Here is a 17,153-nt window from a genome sequence, read left to right on the forward strand (position 1 = left end):
GTAGATCTTATCAATTTTTCCACTTTAGATAGTGTTTTTCTTTTTTCTTTTCCTATAATTTTCTTTTTATTTTTTCTCAATTACATGTAAACAAAAATCTTTAACATTTGTTTTTTACAATTTTAGGTTCCAAATTCTATCCCTCCCTCTCCCCCCCTCAAGGTGATAAACAATCTGATATAGGATAGCCATATGAAATCATGTAAAACATTTCCATATTAATCATTTTGAATCACCATAGTTATTAAGAGACATTTTCCCTTTCCACCTCCAACCCCAACTAGGGTGCCTCTCAACCACTTCATTCAATGACCCCTCAAGCGCTTTCTAGGAAGGGATTGTCTGAACTATTCCAAAAGAAAGGAGACCTGCCACTTGAGGGGACCTGATCTATCTCTTCAGGGTGCAGGGGCCTTGAACTAGTCACTCCGGAGGTTAGAATAGGCAAGAGCCATAGAAAGACAACCAGGAATACATTTAAAAGTAGTCTGTCTTTACCAAGTGAGTCTTCCTGTGCTGTGGATCACAGAAACAACTAGAATGGAGAGCCCTCCTCTTTCCTAGGATGGTATTGATTTGTAGAAGACACAGCATCTAGGAGATGGGAAACTCAACCACAACAGTCACGGACACGATAATGAAACTGTTATTTCAAAAGCCAATTCCGGCCTTCAGAAATGTTAGCTGCCTGAAGATGATATGGGAGGCGGAAAATCCAGCAGAAGTGATGCTGACAATAGGCTTAATCTTTGACTTCCTTCATAAGCCATGTCTCCTTCCAACATCCCCACTGGGTTTATTTTTACTGATAACTGCATTTGTCAAATTTTACCAATTGATTTGCCCATGACAATATGGTGGTGTGGCAGAAAAGACCCACAGCTAAAGCCTCACACCACTAAAGTGGGGCTCCAGGCAGATGTAATGGTTCCCAACTCAGGCTGGTCACAGGAAATGGCAGGCTATGGGGCACAGATCCAGCCTACCAAACTCTTCTCTTTTGGGAATCTCACCCCCTCCCCTGTAGACTACAATGAGGGAACCAGCCACAATAGTAACTCATCCTTATGGAAACAGATACACACAAATCTCCATGTTAGTCACTTAAAAAGGGACAAGGGGTGGTCCCTACCTAAGGCCTCAAGCTTTGCAAAAGTCATTCTTCTACAAGCTCCTCAAGTGTCAATGGAATCCTCATGCAGAGAGGATCTCAGAATTGGCTCCCTTTGGCTCATGCCCTCAACAACCGTTGTCCCAATGAGTCATCTGGTTGCTGTTTAAACTTCCTCAAACTCCCAAGTTCCTTTGAGGTGAGAGCCTGTCCATCCTCCATTTCTCTTGTTGAGTAAATCATGCTCTAGAGTCTAGGGGGGTAGTAATAGGAGAAGCCCAAAACTCTCTTACCTTTAATGATTGTTCTCAATTCTCATCTTCATTCCTGTTCCTATCCTCATTCCTTTATCTCAGCAGAATTAAACACATTTTCCTGCAAAACTTAGAGCAAAGATCATATTTCCCACAACCAGGCTATCCGTTTTACTCTTTTTTACTTGGGCTTGTTGCTAAATCTGCCCATTGCCTTTCTGCCTTGAGGACATGGTCCTTAAAAACCAAGAGATCAGTCTTTAGTTGCTGAGTGTGCTGGGTCAGTTTTCTTTTATTTTCCTTAACCTGGCAAACTATTTTTTTTTAAAAGACCATTAACAAAAATCTTGGCATATTCCCACTTGTATTATCTTTATCCTCCATGTTAACTTCCTTTAGTATCCACTGGGTTAATCCCTTTGGGTCATTGGGAGGCCCCTTTCTGTCTCAGTGAGAGGACTTTCCATATGCCACCAAAAGGGCTCATCACAGGTTACCATGCTACTATAATTCAACCAATCACCCCATTTTCTATATCTGTATTACCCTTTTCTTATTTTAACCCTGCTGTGAATTATGATAACATTTTGATTCAATCCTCAATACAAGTAGTACAATGTAACATGGGAATAAGAACATTTGGAAAACTTTGACACAGGTGTAACACAAGCTTTAATAGTCTCTCCCACATGGCAAAGAATTGAACATTGAGAGGATGTCCATCAATTGGGGAATGACTGAACTAGTTGTTGTGTATGATTGTGATGGAATACTATTGTGCTATAAGAAACGATGAGCACGATGCTTTCAGAAAAACCTGGAAAGACTCATATGAACTGGTGCAAAGTGAAAGGAGCAGAACCAAGAAAACATTGTATACAGTAACAGCAATATTGTATGATGATCAACTGTGAATAACAGCTATTTCAGCAATACTATGATCCAAGACAATTCTGAAGAACTTATGATGAAAAATGCTATTCATCTCCAGAGAAAGAACTGATGGAGTCTGAATGCAGAGTATACTTTCGCTTTACTTTCTTTATTTTTCTTGTTTGTTTTTTTTGTCTGTTTTTCTTTCACAGCATGACTTGCATGGAAATATGTTTTGCATGACTGCACATATATAACCTTGTATAAAATTACTTGCCTTCTCAGTGGAGGGGGAGAGGAGGAGGAAGGGAATTTGGAACTCAAAATTTGACAAAAAGAATGTTAAAAATTGTTTTTACATGTTATTGGGGGAAAAAATAAGAAAAAATAGTCTTTCCCACAAAGACTATAGATACTGGGCAAAGGAGAGAGACTGGCATCGAGTAGTACAAGCCTAGCAATGAATTCAGAATTCAGAAAGCTCTAGAAATAAAATCACGAGCTGGTTAGGAAAGCAAACTATGAAGGGATTGTAGTGCAATCATTTTTCCTTTCACTTTTGGTGGTTTTGGCAGCATCCATTTGCCTCACTGGGCTTTGAACAGCAAGCCACATCTTGCAAAGGGGTAGGGAATGAGTTCCTTGGAAAGTGAAAGTCATGTTCCCAAAGTAGGTAGGCTGTCAGGCCACAGGATGGGAGAGGGAAAAAGTTGTATGAGCATGCTCAAGAGATACCCTGACCTCAGTGGATGACTGATAGCTAACCCTACCTAGCTCCCCAGTGCCACCTACAGCCTATGCCTTAATTTTTTTTTCCCTTGTCTTACTGCTATAGCAAGCATTTGCAGAACTATATCAAATATTAGCCTGACATAATGGGATTACAACAACATCCTTCTTTTACCACAGATATAGGTACTGCCTTTATGTTTCTCCAAGTTCTTGGTTTTAGATAAATGTTGATCATATTAAGGAAAAATCCATTACTTCTTATGCTTTTTAGGATTTTAAATGCTACGGATAAGTTCACATACCTTGCCAGTATACTCTCCAAGGATGAGATGATATAGATCATGCATTGCATATTGATGCATGCATTGTCAGAGCTAGCTCAGTGTTTGGGAGGCTCTGAAGGAAAGTGTGGGAGAGAGGAGGTATTAAACTGATTACCAAACTGAAAGTCTACACAGCCATTGTGCTGTCTTTATTGTTGTATGCTTGTGAAACCTGGACAATATATCAATGCCACACCAGGACACTGAATTGCTTCCATCTGAATTGTCTTTGGATGATTCTGAAGATCACCCGGCAGGATAAAGTACCAAACACTGAGGTCCTTTCTCGAGCTGAACTGCTAAGCATTCAAACTCAACTCTAGAGAGCACAACTCCAATGGGCTGGACACCTTGTCTGAATACCAAACACACATTGCCTAAAAACACTATTTTACGGAGAATTGACACGAGGTGAGTGCTTACATGGAGGTCAGAAGTGATACAAGGACACTCTCAAAGTCTCCCTTAAGACCTTTGGAATTGATTGTGTGACATGGGAGACACTGGCTCAGGACCATCCAGCATGGCGTGCTCTCATCAGAGAAGGTGCTGTGCTTCATGGGCAAAGCAGAATTGCAGTAGCTCAAAAGAAATGTGAGAGGCACAAATTTAGGGCTAGCTCCACTCCAAATGTTCACGTGGACTATTTGTGCCCAACCTGTGGTAGAGCCTTCTGAGCTCCTATTGATTTGAGCAGTCACAGTTGGACACACTTTGACCCCCACATATTTTTTTTTCTTTTTTCTTTTTTTTTGTCTAGGCAATAGGGTTAAGTGACTTGCCGAGGGTCACACAGCTAGTGTCAAGTATATGAATCCGGATTTGAACTCAGGTCCTCCTGACTCCAGGGCCAGTGCTCTATCCACTGTGCCACTTAGCTGCCCTTGACCCCCATATATTGATGTCATTTTGGTCCTCTTTGTGCATGAAGGACAACAACCAACAACCATTGGTTTAAAAAAAATGAGTGTTGTGACTTGTCAAATGATTTTTGGTGGCATCTTTTGATGTAATCTTATGATTTTTATTGTTTTGTTATTAATATAGTCTACTATTCTTATAATTTTTCTAACGTTGAACCATCCATTGATTTATGGCATAAATCAAAGCTGGTTATAGTGAATGATCTTTTAAATATGTTGTGTAGTGTTTTCACTAATATTTTATTTAATATTTTTGCAACAATATTCATTAGTGATATTGGTATATAGTTTTCATTCTCTTCTTCTCTTTCCTTGGTTTGGATATCAGCACCATATTTGATTCATAGAAGGCATTTAGTAAAATGTGTTCTATTTCCATTTTTGAAAATAATTTTAAAAAAAATTTAAAAAAAAGAAAGAAAGAAAATAATTTATGTAAAATCAGAACTAGGACAGCTAGGAGGTACAGTAGATAGAGTATTGGGCCTGGAGTTAGCAAGACTCATCTTCATGAGTTCAAATCTGGACTCAGAAACTTACTAGTTGTGTGACCCTGCGCAAGTCACTTAACCCTATCTGCTTCAGTTTCCTCATCTGTAAAATGAACTGGAGAAGAAAACGGCAAACCACTCCAGAGTCTTTCCTAAGAAAACCCCAAATGGAGTCATGAAGAGTTGGACGTGACTGAAATGAATGAATAACAACAATATAGAAACTACTCATTCTTTGACTGTTTGATATAACTCACTTGTCAGACTGGGCCTGGATTTTTTTTTCTTTTAGGAATTCATTTATAGCTTGTTCAATTTCTGTTTCTGAGGTTGGGTTGTTTAATAAAATTTCTGTTTCTTAGAATCATAGTTCTAGAGCTGAAAGTGATCCCAAAAGACCTAGTTCAAACCCTTTATTTCACAGATGAGGAGACTGAGGTCGAGGGAGGTTAAAATGACTTATCCAACATCACCCAACAAGTGGCAAAGGTACAGCTTGAACCCACAACCTCTGCCTCCAAAAGCCAGCACTCTTTCCATTATACCAATCTACTTCTCACTTGTTCTATTTATATTTTTAAAATATTAATCCATTTAAGTTTTCAATTTGTTGGTGTGTGATTTAGTATAATAGCATATAACATTTCTTTTATTTCTTCCTCAGTTTTCTCCTTATTTCCCACCCAGCTACATTCATTTTGGACTTCTTTGCCTTCTTCTCCATGTCCCTGCCAGGTACTTTCCTCCCCCTTCCCCTCAGCTCTCTTTTATGTATTGTCTTCTCCTATTAAATTATAAGCTCCTTGAGGGTAGGGACTGTCTTTCTTTTTTCATATTTGTATCCCTAGTGCTTAGTACAGTAATCACTTTATAGACTATTGACTATTTCCTCTCATTTATTGTGAATTCCTTGTTTTAAATTTCTGATTTTGAGAATTTAATTTTCCTTTTCTTCCCTTTTTCCTCTCTAATTTTCTTTTTACATATATATATCATCAAATTTGTCTTTGAGTTTATCAAACACTATGCTGTTTTTTTCCCTGTATATCATGTAACTAATCTGTTCCATTGATCAACATCCCTTTTTCAATCAATTCCAATGATTACTACTTTGTAGTATAGTTGGAGATCTATGCTATTAAACTTCCTTCCTCTCCTACTTTTTTTCATTATTTCCCTGGAGATTCTTGCTCTACTGTATATAAATTTTGTTATTAATTTTTCTATCTATAAAATAGTTTTTTGTAGTTTGATTGGTACGGCACCAAATAAGGTACTTTGTCATTATTGTTGTGTTGGCTCAACCTACCCATGAGCAGTAAATATTTCTCTAATTATTTAGTCTATCTTTATTCCTGGAGAGTCTTTCATAATTTTAACATGGTTCTTAGGTGTATCTTGGGGGTCTTACAAAGTTATTTGGAAGCACTGAGAGGATAATAGGCTTGTCCATGACCGCAAAGTACATATGCTTCAGAGGCTGACTTGAACCCAGGTCTTCCTGACTCCAAGGTCAGCTCTCTATATATCTACTATACCATATGCCCTCTCACACCGGAAGAAAAGAAAAATACAAAGAAATACTGAGGTGAAGAGAAGGGAAGCTAAGGAAACTCAGGTCAGAGGATCAATAAACTCACATTAAACACTTTGCATAGTACAAGGCACCAAGATAAAAAAAACAACATAGTCTCTGCCCTTAAAAAGTTTACAATCAGGGGCAGCTAGGTGGTGCAGTGGATAGAGCTCTAGCCTTGGGGTCAGGAAGACCTGAGTTCAAATCCAGCCTAAGAAACACTTGACACTTACTAGCTGTGTGATCCTGGGCAAGTCATTTAACCCTGATTGCCTCACCAAAAAAAAAAAGTTTACAATCAACACGAAATGGATGTGACAATCTAAGAATAAAGAAGGCAAGGAAAAGACTAACACCTTGAGAAGAATAGAAAAAAGTTATGAAAAGTCATTATGAGAATGCCCTGGCGACCCAACTTTTGTTGTTGTGTTGGACTCTTCATGACTTCATTCGGGGTTTTCTGGACAAAGATATTAGAGTGGTTTGCCATTTCCTTCTCCAGCTCATTTTACATAAGAGAAAACTGAGGCAAACAGGATGAAGTGACTTGCCTGGGGTCACACAACTAGTAAGCTTCTGACTGGATTTGACCTCAGGAAGATATCTTCCTGACTCTGGGCCTGGCACTCTCTTCACTGAGCCACTTGGCTGCCCTTTGGGGGACCCAACTAAAGGGGAGTAAAAGAATTACTAAGTATCACTGAGGTCCCAGTGGAGGTGAAGTGTGACCTCATCTGGCTGACTCCCTCTATTAGATCTTTCTTCCTTTCTTGCTCTACCCTCTGCTGCTATTATTTAAATGCGCTTGCAAAGCACTTGCAGACATCACATGGAGTAGGTGCTACCCCCTGTAGGGTGGGTGCTAACAGTACTTTATGGAACCATCGATCAATCAAGATGTATTAGGTTCCTACTATGTGCCAGGCTCTGTGCTAAGTACTGGGGATCAAAGGACAAAGGCAAAACAGTCCTTACCCTCAGGAAGCTTACCTTCTAAAGGAGTCGGGCAGAGAGGAGACAACATGTACAATTATGAGTAGATCTATCCATCCATCTATCTATTTATCTATCTATCTATCTATCTACCTATTTATCTGTCTATCATCTATATCTAGTTGGCAAATCTAGCCATCAGGCCATTTATTGGTGTCCCAAAAGTCATAGTGAGGTTTTAAACTTTAATAGCACTAACACTTCAATTACCCTAAGATTTTTGGGACTCACTGGGACAAATATAACATATGCACGCCCTCAAAATGAATATAGTCAGTTCTGCTATAATGTTGCAAAAACACAAATTGGTTCCAATGTGACTGATGCATTAGGGCACATTTTAAGCATAACATGAATTCCAAGTTTGCGTCTGCTCACTTTCTTCTGGGAGAAACAGTGAGAATGCAAAAAAATGGCACCACTTCACACTAATCCACAAACTGCAAACTCATTTCCACAAGCAAAATTCAGGTCTTTTTCAAAGTAAAGTGCCATATTTATTATATATCTCCTAGTGCAGCATGAGCTGAGGGTAGTAGAGAGCTACTCTGAACCATCCTTTCCTTCCACCATGGCCCCTGACTCCTGGAGTTGAGTTCTGTCCAACTGGCAGACTTTGCCAGTCAGGCTAGTGGAACAAAGAGCAGGTTGAGCAGCAGACTAAGGCTGGAGATAGTCCAAGGCCACAGACACTGCCACTATTTATTGTAGTATTTATGTATTTCTTAACCATTTAACATGTATAAAAATGTGCTACCATTTTAAAGTTCATAAACACACCTATATATGCATATATGTGTATATATGTACATATGTATGCATATATGTATATACCTATGTATCTATATCTATAGTTTGATATCTGAATGACACTAATGAAGTTTGGGGGCATTGTGCCGCTAGCCTCATTTTCCCCATAAGCCCTGTGATTTGGTGTGTGATTTTGCATAGCTTGGTGCTTTTTGGGGAACACATCCGTCATGTTATAGCAGAACTGACTGACAAGGTAGCTTGGGGAGGGAGGGCACTAGCAGCTTTGGGGGGAATCAGGAAAGGCTATAAACTGTACCTAAGGATGGGCCCCATATTGACTTATAAAACCATCTATTAATATTAACTGTTTTATTGATTTTTCCTTATTTTGTTAAATATCTTCCAATTACATTTTAACTTGATTTGGCCACACATGGGAGTGTTGTGGGCTGCGTGTTTGAAACCTCTGGTCTAGAAGATGATATTTGAATTGAATCTTGAAGGAAACCAGAGGTTTGAGAGGCAAAGATGAGAAGGGAGCGCTTTCCAGGCATGAAGGACAGCCAATGGAAAGGCACAGAGATGGGCAGCTAGGTGACACAGTGGATAGAGTGCTGGGCCTGGAATCACCAAGATCTAAGCTCAAATCCAGCCTCAGATACTTACTAGCAGCTATATGACCCTAGGCAAGTCACTTAACCCTGTTTGCCTCAGTTTCCTCATCTACAAAATGATCTGGAGAAGGAGATGGCAAACCATTCCAAGTGTCTTTGCCAAGAAAACCTTAAATGGGGTCACAGCGTCAGAAATGAATGAAAAACAACTAAACAACAGATTTAGAAACTGAGGCCCAGAAACATTATGTGATTGATCCAATGTCATTCAGCTGATAAATGGCAGATCAGGGACTTTTGACTCAAAGTCCAGTAATCTTTTCATTATACCAGTCTGACTCTATAGAACAAAAGAACTCCCATGATGGAGAAGAGAGTTCATAAGACACAGGTCTCCAAAGAGAAGAAACCAACCTCCAAATCTAAATCTATTTTTATTTGAAGTTTGCTTGAGTACAAGTCATCATCATTGTTATGATCTCATCATCATCAATATGCAGAATTATAAAAGAACTGTACCAGAGAGGTATAAAAATATGCAGTTTGCTTTAGATAATGACCCCTGAATCACCAAGCTTTAAAAATACACAAAAGATTTGCACAACATTGGCTTTTGACATTGATAATGGCTCTTATAAAAATGTAAAGCTAAAACAGAAATTTACACTCCAGAGAAAGGACTGTGATAAACAATGAACACACAACATTCCACCAATTAACCATCCATTTAGCAAATAAGACAGTGACACAGAATTTTATTTTTTAAACAAAAAAAAAAAATCACATAAGACTTTAAAACTTTACCCGATTAAGTAATCTGCCATTCTAAAAAAAACAATTACGACTCATCCACTCCACCTAAAGACACAATAGCATTTCCTCCTTTTCCAGTTTAAAAACAGTTAGCAGTGTAATAGCACAAATTTGCCTGCGGCCCTCACACTTTAACCAGTTACAGTTTCAGGGTAAAAAAATTAAATAAATACACATAAAATAAATAGATAATTGCAAAAGAATACCGTGTAAGTTCTATGTCAGAACACGTTAATGCTTCTCAGGTGTGAAGGGATTTTTTTTCAGTCACAGCTTTGAGGACATCGAAAAGGAATACTGCAGAGAAATCTGCCACAGAGCAGGCAACAAGTAAGAACAAGCAGGCTCCCTGCTACACACAGCGTCAAGTTTTATTGCTTATGAAAGGAAAGAATAACAACAACGACGACAAAGTTTTGCCATTAATTCCAGGGCCAGGCTTAAGAAGATCTAAACGAGAGGCAGCTAGGCGGCGCAGTGGATAGAGCACCGGCTCTGGAGTCGGGAGGATCTGAACTCAAATCCGGTCTCAGACCAGACACCACTTGACAATTACCAGCTGTGTGTGACCCTGGGCGAGTCACTTAACCCCAACTGCCTTGCCAAAAAAAAAAAAAGAAGAAGAAGAAGAAGAAGAAAAAGATCTAAACAAAAAATGATTAAATAGGGCTGCAGTTAACATGAGAATTTGCCCTGCTCTAATTGCCCCAAGATGCACTCCCTTCCTTCTTTCTGGTTAGACTCAGAATATCGGAGCTGTAAAGGATTTTAGGGGTCATGGAGCCAAATCCCCTAATTTGACACAGGAGCTCAAGCGCCTCCTTGTGCTCTACTCTGGCTGGGGGAAACAAATAATCTCTTCTAAATCGTTTCCTTATACCTTGACTTAAATTTTTAGGATTGAAACTAAGGTGGAAATTGTTCTGTACTTAGAGCCAGAGACGTGTTTCTTTAGTTTCTAAAACCAGTAGAGATCTCTCATTCCATTATCGCCCCTCTTCTAGTGACCTACCTCCACCCTCCAATACAAAGTCAATCGGCTCCTAACAGTTTGTTCCCGATCCTCATACGCCCTGCCACTCAGAAGGCGGCTGGCCAGAGTTTAAAACAGGCGCTTCATAATGAGTCGTCTAGCATATGCTCAATGGATAAAGGATTTACTTGATGCCTCCTGGCTTCAAAGACACCATAAAACCTCCCTCTGATAACACTTGAATACTGCAGTCTTCCTCAATCCTCAAAGAACCTCAAAGTCTGAAGGAACCTCTGATCTATTCTGACCAGTACATGACCAGGAATCCCCTCTCTCCCCATTCTACTTTAGGATAGTTCAAATTGTTGGGAAATTTTTCCTTCAAGGAAGCAGAAATCTACTTCACTCTATCTTCCGCTCATTGGTCCTAGTTCCACCCTTGTTCCTCTCCAGCCCCACTGTCTTGCAGGGGAGTCAGCCTAGTGGTACAAAATCAAACCTGGCTGGTAAAAGGAAGGAGGTGCTGTTAACTCCTGTTAGATGGATAGACCTTTGGATTCCTTACTCCCACAACCTGTTTTTTCCCTTCTTGGGACCTTCCAAAGTCCTATATATCAACCACAAACAGCAGATGAACAAGAACCCCAAAGTCCAAAAGAGGTTTCTTCAGCAGAAGGATAAAGGCAGATGCAGCCTCTTTCAAGGCCTCATGACCCTTGCCCATTTTATACACGGAGCCCTGACAGACGAAGGGCCCCAGCAGCCTTGAATTTCCCTTTGGTAATAAGAAGCCACTTCTTTCACTTCCAAAGGTTCAGTATCCTCCCGCTCTGGCTGCAGAACGGGGCAGGCAGTCCAAGGCACTTAATATCAGAAGCACAGCTTCTCTCTCATGGCTCTGTGAGCCAAGGGGATTCCAAACGCTGGGTCAAAAAGCCCAATCCCTTAGTCCTCACATTCGCCCCTCTATTGGGAATAGAGAGGACTTTCCTTTCTCAGAGGCCATCGTTTGTCACTGGGGGCCCCAGTTCTGTGGCCTCTTGGAAATAGTAAGGCTGGAAGAGCCTCTCTTGGCTACACAGTTCCATGGCTCGGTAGGTATGGGAGAGGAGGTGGGGGAACCGCGATGTGAAATAATGGACAAAATCATCAGGGATAGAGCCCAGTGTCTCCTGCACGGCCTCAGGGAGCTCCCGGTAGTGGTGCTTCTGTGGAGAGAACACACAAAGTCAGAAACGTTTTAGCTTGGCCGATTGGGAATTCCATTGAATTTAACAAGCCTGGCTAGGATTCCCTAACTGAAGCCCAAGTGTCTGCCAGGTCAGAATCTTCTCCTTGCAAAACTGAAATTACTTTAAAAGTTTTAACCATTAAACTCTTCACCAGGTGCAAATCAGACCAGACCATTAAGTACCTTTTATGTACAAAGTGCCGGGCATACAAAACCAAAACAGGCCCTATTCTTAAGAAGCTACATTTTATTGAGGAGAAACAATAGATATGTATGTAATATACAGACGTATGAAAATAAAATACAAAGTAGTTCTATATCAGTAAATATATATATATAAGTAAATATATATGTTACACACACACACATACACACACACACACACATATACACACACATAAAGTAATATCACAGAGGCAGGGTGAAATCACAAAAGACGGTGTATAGGAGGTGGAGCTTGAGCTGAGGCTTGAAGAGAACAAGGGATTCCAAAAGGTGGAAATGACGACAGAGTACCCCAGGCAAGGGGAAGAGTTTCAGCAAAGGTATGGAGGTGCAAGATGGAATCTCACATATGAGGAAACATCAGCTAGACCAGTTTGGCAGGAACATAGAGTGCAGGATGGGAAGTAATATGGAATCAATGACAAGTTTCATTTGCTCTGAGGGACATTTAGAAACCCTTTTTAACTATATAGAGAGGGAAATGTTAATGACCTTTTTTTTTTTTAAGTCTAGCCTTTTTCTTAGATTCTTAGGCAAAAGAAAAAGAAACAATAAACAATCAACCCCTCTCCTGGCCTTGTTTGACTTCCCCAGGCCATTCCAGGAGGCTGTCTTGTATTGGACAAGTCAACCTTGGAAAAACAGGAAGAGAAAGAACTGCACTACAAAGGCCTACCAACCCATCAGTCCTTATTTAGGAATGGGGCAGATGGCCACAATAATCAACACTCAACAGAGTTCCAACTGACCCCAAGGTTCACCAAGAAAATAACCAAGGATTATTGAGCCTTAGGAAAACTTATACTAAGCTAAGAAGCTTGTGTCTTTCACCTCTACCAAGCCTTCAACGTTAGGACTGCTCTTTAACTGTATCATCTGAAAAAATGCCATAAACCCTCAAGGGAAGATTTGCAACATATGACCAGCTGGACAACTTGCCTCTCCTGTGCTTTCCCAGGGACTATAGCCTGAGCACCCAGAAACATGATCAAGTGCCCTGTCATCATAGGCATTTACCCAGCCAACTTTTTGAGGGTACTTGACCTTGGATCCAAGTTTACACGTATCAGGTACATCTAGGTAGAGAAAGCCACAAAAAAAGCTGGCAAAGGGATAGTGATTGCTATATACACAAGCATCAGAGAGACCAGTCCTACGATGCCTTAGTTATGTGTTTCAATATTACTGGAGAAAATGGTAGTTTAGTGAACGAAATAATCTGTCTCCTTAGCCAATCAAAGCAGGGATTTGGCAGGCCCACTGGTACCAACGTGCGATTTGGGAAAATGAGGAGCCTCTGTCTACTTCCTTCAGTCCGGACATCCCTGCCCTTGCAAACTCTTTACCTTATTTCTCATAGCACGGAGAAGATCTCTTACAGAACCCCCTTTATATGTTCTGAATTTTCGAAGATCTGGAAAGGGAAAAAGACATAATGGTGAAAACAAGCTTAATATATGAAAAACAGTATCAAAAACTAAGATCTAACATGATATGTAATAAGAAAATATTAGACTGAGGTAAAGTATTGTCCACTGTCACCACTCTTTATTATTTAATAAGACAAGAAAAAGAAACTGAGGTAATAAGCCCAGTCAAAGAAGGGGCAAAAGTGCCTTTATTTGCAGATGTCATGATGGGATTCTTAGAGGATACCAGAGATCAAAAGAAAAATTAATCAAAATAATTAGTCCTTTCAGTAAAATAGTATTATATAAATAAACCCCCACAAGTCAGTCTTTCTGAATATTATCTACAAAATCCAGCAGAAGGAAATAAAAGAAGTTTCATTCAAATTAATGATAAAATGCACAAAACATCTAGAAGTCTACCTATCAAGACACACTCGGGACTCACATGACTAAAATGACAAAATACTCTTTCCAGAAATAAAGGAAGACTTAAGTAATTGGAGGAATATTCAGTGGTCATGCTTGGGCTGTGCCAATATAATAAAAATGATAATATTACCTAATTTATTTACCTAGATTTAGTGTCATATCAATCTATTTTATACAAGTAGACAAAATAGTAACAAAATCCATCTAGAGAAACAAAAGGTTAAGAATCTCAAAGAAAATAATTTTTTAAAAGTAAGAATGAGGGAGGCTTAGCATAACCAGATGGCTAAAAAGAGAAAAGTTAATCAATGGAACAGATTAAGTAAAAAAGACCCAGAGGCTATCAAATATAACAGCCTAGGGTTCAACAAACCCAAAGACATTGATTACTGGGAGTATGGACTCTCTATTCAACAAAATATGGAAACTGGCAACTGGAAAACCTGGAAATCAGTTTGGCAGAAATTAGGTTGAAACACAAAATCTTTTACCCTATATACAACATAAGCTCCAAAATTGATTCGTGGCTTAAACATTACATCATAAAAAATCGGAGGAGAATGGGAGGTGACAGTTTGCACAACTATGTCAATGTGTAAAATTCTTAATTAAACAAAGGAATAGAGGTGATTATAGAAGATAAAATGGACAGTTTTGATTATGTAATATTGAAAAGCTTTTACAAGAACAAAATGAATGCTGCTATAATTAAAAGAAAAACAGTTAACTGGGAAAAGTTTTTAAAGCAACTATCTCTCATAAAGACACAGAAGGAACTGATACAAATATACAAGACTAGGAACCATTCCCCAGTGGTCAAAGGATAAAACGGTCAGTTTTCAAAACGAGAAATTAAATTTATCAATAGCCATATGAAAGACTGTTCCAAATCACCAATAATAGGAGAAACGGGGGAGCAGTATGATCCTAAATTGTGTTATTGCTTGCCCCAGATAACCAGCTGTTTTTTTGTGCATCTCCAGGTATATCAACTAGATAAACCAAGCAATAAAGCTGAGTTGATACAGGTGGAGAGGTGAAAGTGGTCTCTTTCTTCAGTAACTCTACCTTTCTCCCTTTTCTGCTTATCTTGGGCCCTTACATGTATTCATCCAAGACTGTTCAAGTGCTGCCATCTCCTGGAGGCCTTTCCCAGCTGCTAGTGCCATCCCCACTGAAGTTAACATCAGTTAATTAATAAGGAAGGGTTCCATAGATACATGAAAAATTTTAGCAACCTTTTTTTATAGTGTCAAAGAACTAGAAAGAAAGTGGTTGCCCATCCTTTGGTCAACGGCTGACAAACTATGGTTTCTAAATGTAATGGCTGTTGGTGTTCAGTCGTTCTCAGCCATGCCTGACTCTTTGTGACCCCATATGGAGTTTTCTTGGCAAAGATACTGGAGTGGTTTGCCATTTCCTTCTCCGGCTTATTTTACAGATGAGGAAACTGAGGCAAACAGGGTTAAGTGACTTGCCCAGGGTCACACAGCTAATGTCTGAGGACAGATTTGAATTCAGATCTTCCTGACTCCAGGCACAGTGCTCTATCCACTTTGCCACCTAGCCACTCCCTAATGTAATGGACCTAAGTTCAAACCTGACCTCAGATACTCTAGCTGCATGACCCTGGGCAAGTCACTTAACCAGAGGGATAATAATAACATCTACCTCCTAGGTTTGTTGTGAAGATCAAATGAGAAAATCTTTGTAAGGCATTACCTGTCTGAAGCGGAACAGTTATGTTTTCCCTCCAGTCCATTTTGACCACTCTTCTCCCTCCTCTTTCTAACTGCTTCACTATGGGACCATCTAAGGCCTCCTTCTCTATCCGGTCACTCACGTCCTGTAAGAGAATCAAAGAGACAACACAATGAAGGACAGGTTTTCTGATATGTGGAGACTGAAGATGGACATATCGAGTCACAGAATGCCCAGAACACCCTGAGTGAGTTACGTCTGTCCCAGGATGGTCCAGTCTAGCTCAGAAGAAGAAGCAAAGGGGTGCAGAGGATCTGCAGTTAGAGGACCAGGGTTCAATTTGTCGAGTTACCTGTGTGACCTTGAGTAAGTCACCTGGACTTTTGAGGCCTCGGTATCCTCAACTGTAAAACAAAAGTTAAACTTGATGATCTCTAAGGCTCTAGATTTTAGTCTATGATATTAAGCAGAATCTGTGCATTGTGTACTTGCTGTTTTCTGCTTCTGGCTATGTTCCTGCCAAGTAGTGGCAAGATGAATATTGGCTTGGGGGCAGCAAGGTGGTACAGCGGATAGAGCACCAGCCTTGGAGTCAGGAAGACCTGAGTTCAAATCTGGCCTCAGACACTTGATATTTTCTAGCTGTGTGACCCTGGGCAAGTCACTTAAACCCAATTGCCTCAAAAAAAAAAAAAAAGAATACTGGACTTGGAGATAGGAGGCTCATTTGAAAACCTTGGCTCAGCTACTTATTATTTTGAATTACTGGCCTCACCTGTCTAGGTCTCAGTTTCTTATATATAAAAGGAGACGGTTTGCAACAGAGATAGAAAGAGGAATTCTAATCCAAATAATTACATGATGTATTAAATATTCGAGAGTCTGTTTACCAAGACCCAAAAGAACGATTTGATTTCATCAAAACTATTTGCTACTGGTTAAAAAGTAAGAGAGGATGATCAACAACAGCAAACGAACATGGTAGCCCAGGATCTGATACCCCAAAGTCTCCAACTCTGGGTAAGATCTCGTTATTCAACAAGAACTGCTGGGAGAACCAGAAAGCGGTTTGGCAGAAGGTAGGCAAAGGCCAGCATCTTATACCACATACCAAGACAAACTCCAAATGGATCGATGCTTTAGACAGAAAAGGTCAGGTCATAAACAAATTAGGGGCACAAGAAAGAAAATGCCTTTCAGATCTGTGGATAGGGTAAATGTCCACGATCAAAAAAGGGAGAAAAGGGATTACAGAAGATAAAATGGGTAATTTTAATTACATAAGATTTAAAAGTTTTTGCACAAACAAAACTAATGCAGTTAAAATTAGAAGGGAAACAGTTGAATGAAGGAAAAAAATCTTTGCAGGTGATTTCTTTGATAAAGGTCTCATAGACAGGTTATATAAGGAGCTGATTCAAGTTTTTAAAACTTAAAAGCCATTCTCCAAGTTTGGTCAAAGGATATGAATAGGCATTTTAAAAGGCAGAAATCCAAGTTATTAACAAGCAGATGGAAAATACTCCAAATCACTAATAATTAGAAAAATTCAAAATAAAACAACTCTGTGGTATTGAATTTATTACATACTTGAAAAGAAACGTAAGGTACACACACAACAGAGATTCACAGCTTCACATAAAACCCACTCCTAATCTATTGTGTATATGGAAGTGCTTATTTTAGATGATGTTTGTAAAACTCAGAATAAAGAAAAATGGGAAAG

At 39.5% G+C, this 17,153-nt stretch overlaps 1 protein-coding gene across 1 annotated transcript in view; it reads right to left on the reverse strand.

Moving 5' to 3' along the window:
* Positions 1-10,056: 10,056 nt before the first annotated feature.
* ERN1 (endoplasmic reticulum to nucleus signaling 1) overlaps positions 10,057-17,153 on the reverse strand; it is a 123,987-nt gene continuing 116,890 nt past the window's right edge. The window contains exons 20-22 of the mRNA XM_027873101.1: positions 15,449-15,572; positions 13,232-13,299; positions 10,057-11,637 (exon numbers count right to left, since the gene is read on the reverse strand). Coding sequence (XP_027728902.1) covers positions 11,425-11,637; positions 13,232-13,299; positions 15,449-15,572 — 405 coding nt within the window. The 3' untranslated portion in view covers positions 10,057-11,424. The remainder of the gene's footprint in view (positions 11,638-13,231; positions 13,300-15,448; positions 15,573-17,153) is intronic.

The sequence above is a fragment of the Vombatus ursinus genome, unplaced genomic scaffold (genome assembly GCF_900497805.2).
Source record: "Vombatus ursinus unplaced genomic scaffold, bare-nosed wombat genome assembly UNPS02014801.1, whole genome shotgun sequence".
NCBI classification, from domain to species: domain Eukaryota; kingdom Metazoa; phylum Chordata; class Mammalia; order Diprotodontia; family Vombatidae; genus Vombatus; species Vombatus ursinus.